The sequence below is a fragment of the Triticum aestivum genome, chromosome 5A, assembly GCF_018294505.1.
Source record: "Triticum aestivum cultivar Chinese Spring chromosome 5A, IWGSC CS RefSeq v2.1, whole genome shotgun sequence".
Taxonomy (NCBI): Eukaryota; Viridiplantae; Streptophyta; class Magnoliopsida; order Poales; family Poaceae; genus Triticum; species Triticum aestivum.
Genome location: NC_057806.1, coordinates 403,843,044 through 403,846,926, shown reverse-complemented (window position 1 = coordinate 403,846,926; position 3,883 = coordinate 403,843,044). Strand labels below are relative to the sequence as shown.

At 58.7% G+C, this 3,883-nt stretch overlaps 1 protein-coding gene and 1 non-coding gene across 2 annotated transcripts; both read right to left on the bottom strand.

The window, feature by feature from the left end:
* Positions 1-623: 623 nt before the first annotated feature.
* TRNAK-CUU (transfer RNA lysine (anticodon CUU)) lies at positions 624-696 on the bottom strand. The gene has a single exon. It is a non-coding gene; the product is annotated as a tRNA-Lys (tRNA).
* Positions 697-1,044: 348 nt separating this feature from the next.
* On the bottom strand, positions 1,045-3,606 carry LOC123103637 (U-box domain-containing protein 19-like). The gene has a single exon (XM_044525281.1). It carries the CDS (start codon positions 3,508-3,510, stop codon positions 1,405-1,407), a length of 2,106 nt encoding a protein of 701 aa, XP_044381216.1. The 5' UTR covers positions 3,511-3,606; the 3' UTR covers positions 1,045-1,404.
* Positions 3,607-3,883: the final 277 nt, after the last annotated feature.

The following is a 3,883-nucleotide window of genomic DNA, read 5'->3' as shown; positions in this document are numbered from 1 at the left end:
AGCAATCCACCGCAGAAGCAAGAAGGTACTTCCACCGTCCACGCCATTAGTTATACGCATCCAGCCCGTGATCCCATCACGAGAGGCATAAACCTCTGTTGCTGCACTAAACAATCCATGCCATCTCCCCCTTGTAGCGATGCACTAGCACTAATCTAGTCCCCGGCTGATTAACTACTCACGCTAATCAAAGAAACAGGCGAGCGATGCGCCCTTCACGTGAACCGTGATTGGCACACACACACACCCGGTCAAGGGGCGCGCCCGCTGACAGCGCTCTGCTTGCACGCTGCACTCGCGTGGCTGCTCTGCTGTATGGCGCCGTTGGTTTGCATCAGAGATGAGATTAAACTACCGTTTGACTAGCTCCTCGTCTGCTGCTTCTATTCTTCTTCTTTTTTTGGAACGAAGACGCACGAAGCTGCTTCTATTCTTTGACAAAAAGCTCGTCGCTTGCGTATTACTCAAACCATCTGCTCAGTTGTAACGATACTGTAAACATCGTTGTGGTAGAATGATTAGCCCGCAGAATGGAGCACTGTACCAAAAAAAGAAAAAAGAAAAACAGAAACCATGAATGAAAGGAAAGTTCAAAATAGGAGACAAAACGGAAAATCAACCAGCGCCCACCGTGGGGCTCGAACCCACGACCACAAGGTTAAGAGCCTTGCGCTCTACCAACTGAGCTAGACGGGCTGAGTGTGCAAAATGAAATTTATGCGTTTCTACACAAACGCCTTCACTATCTAGCGCAAGCCCACTATGGAGTAGAGTTCTTTAAATTGGACAATGAGTCCATACTTCATTTCGCCACAGACTATTTAGATTCGCACGAAAGTCATACTAGCTACAAGGGAGACCTTTCTTGTGGAAAAGAAACGTACAAAGAAATTTTTGTGTGCTTGAGCTGTTCCAATCAGAACGACTGCTGGGGTGTGAACTGTGAAGGCCGAAAAGACACGGCAACTGGATCAGCTCATAATCAAAACCTCTACCAAACTATTCTGTAATACTGCAATCATGTAAGTGCAGTCCAGGTTTTCATTTTCGAGCGAGAAAGTTTCAGTCGCCACCAAATCTTTTTTTCCCACAACTATCTTCTTCCATTTATGCACTCAAATCATCAGAGAGAACACACAATCCAATTCCACACAGATATGTACAACAAAGGTGTTACAAACTGCAACTCTAATCTGTGTATGTATACACGTGTATAGCAATAGCGGCGTAGTATAACAAAAGGAATGGTGGGGAGGAACAAAATTCAATCTCAGCTCTTCTAAAACTCGAGCTGAGACTGAGATCGAGAGCAAAAATGGTCACGAATCCATCACGCTGTACGATGTACTGTGCTTACTTGGGACTAGCTAGCTAGGAGAAGGGGACGGCTCGTCGCGCGCTGCGCTATAGCACGAGCCGAACGAAACGGTCGCCGGCGTCCGGTGTAGGCACCGGCAGCGGCACCGGCGATGACGACGGCCTGGTCAGCTCGTAATGCCGGTGGATCATGCTGATCAGCGACCGCGCCTTCTTGCAGGTCGCCGGGCTGCCGTCGGCGACGAGCGAGTGCAGCGACCCCATCAGCCCCGGCATCCGGCCCAGCAGGGCGACCACCTTCTCGCCGCCGTGCCGGCACAGCATGACCAGCAACCCCACGCAGTGGTCCTTCCCGGAACGAGAGGCCGACGCGGCGAGGAACTCGACGAGGCGGGCGACTAGGCCCGCCCGCGCGAGCACGGCCTGTGCGCCCGCCGGCTGCTCGGCGATCCTCGCCAGCAGCGAGACGGTGTCGCAGGCGAGGTCGCCGTCGCGGTCGCTGGAAAGGAGGCCAGCAAGCACCACCACGGCGCCGGCGGCAACGGCTTTGGCGTGGTTGCTCGGGGATTGGAGCAGACCGTAGAGGCTGACCATGGCGTTCTTCCGGCCTCGGTGCGCGCCCTCCTTGATGAGCCGCACTAGCGTCGGTATGGCCTCCGGGAACCGGCCAATCTCCTCGGCGTACTCGGCGTTCGACGAGAGGTAGAAGAGAATGGCCACGGCGTTCTGCTGCGTCTCGGCCTTGGAGCCGACGTTGACGATGTCGACCACGAGGCCGATGCCTCCTGCCTCGACGAGCGCCGTCCGGCCACCGGGGTGCTTGGAGAGGTTGAGTAGGGACGCCACGGCATTGTCCTGCACGGACGCGTCCATGCAGGACAGGAGGCACAGCAACCACGGTACGGCATTGGCCTCCACGAAGAGCGCCCGGTAGAACACGCTGTGCTTGGAGAGCTTGCGGGCCTCGGACGTCGCCTTCCTACGCTCCTCCGTCGACCCCGTCGAGAACTGCGCCACGATGTAGCTAATGGCGAGCCGCGCGGCGCCGGTGGCCGACGGACTGAATGTAGCGGCTGAGCCGTCAGCGTCGCCGTGGTGGTGCCTGGAGCCCGTCTCGGGAAGCGAGACGCCGTTGCTGAGCAGCATCCGCTCGATGATCCCGCACAGCGCGGCGTTCGGCACGAGGTCGGCGGTGCGGAGCTTCTCGCCGGTGACTGGGCACGTGCGGCACCCGGCCTTCATCCACCGTGTGATGGACGCGCGGTCGTATGTCTGGCCGGTGGACACGGTCACCGGGTCGGTCATGAGTTCCAGTGTGATCGGGCACTGCAGCGCCTCCGGTCTGATCCACTCCGGGCACGTCGCCGGTCGCGCCGCCGTCGCATCCGACTGCTTCGAGTCAATGTGATCGAACAGCACCACGCGGCAGTACACCAGGAACGCCATCAGATTGTTGAGGAGGACCACCGCGCTGCTGTTCTCGTCGCCGGCGTCGAACCGCGCGGAGAGCTCGCCATCTAGGAAAGCGATCTCCTCGGAGCACTGGAACCAGCTTTCGACCCTGATCCGGCGGAGCACCCGCATCACATCATCCGCCTCCGGCGCGACGCCCATCTTAAAGGTATCCATGATAGACCGTATGCTCCGCACTGCTAGTTTGTCGCCGGCGTCAGGCCGCACCACCGCGCGCCACGCCTGATCCGATACCAGCCGCCCGAGCTCCCCCGACTCAACGGATGCACCGACGATGCTCGTCGGCAGCACATCCATGGCCGCCGCGACGGATCCCAGACACAACCTGAGCTCAGACGCTATGAGTTCAGCGTTCACGAGCACCCACAGGCGGCCCCCTCGACGCGCGCAGTCCGTGAGCAGGAACCTCATCTTCTGCATGGCGACGTGCAGCTCCGTGAGACCGACCACGGCGGAGTGCGACAGCGTCGCCGCAGCATCCTGGATCTCCTCGAGGAAAGCGAGGAGGAGGCCGGCGAGGCGCACTGCTTGGTGGGTGCCGCGGCGGAGCACGGGGAAGGCGCTGGCCTCGCCGGCCCTGCGGCTCGCCACGTCGGCAGTGAGCGAAACTAGGGAGGCGAGGAGCGGCTCCGGCGCGATGCCCTCGCACGGGCAGACCGCGGGGAGAGCAAGCGGCCGCCGGCGTTTCGGCTGGCTCCGTGGCGGCGGCGGGGCCGGCATCGCTGATGAACCGACCGGTGTAGTGGTGCGCTTGGATTAAGGGAAGCAGTGGGCGCACAAAATGGAGTAAGCCCAAGAGAGGTTGAGAGGTGGACGGTAAGTAATTCCTAGTGAGAGGATACCAAGAGGCGCGTACTTATAGAGGAGGCCGAACACGTGTTACCAGACAGGGAGCACTGCTTCCCTTAATCCAAGCGTGGGATGCGGACGCGTGGCAGGATCGACACGTGGAGCCCGATGGCACCAGTGGATAGGAACGCGAGAAAGCGAGATGAGAAGCGGCATGGCAGCTTCTTCGTCCGTAGCTCCATGATGATGATGATGCACCTATATCACTATTATATTGGACTTTCTTATTACGGATTTGTGCTAT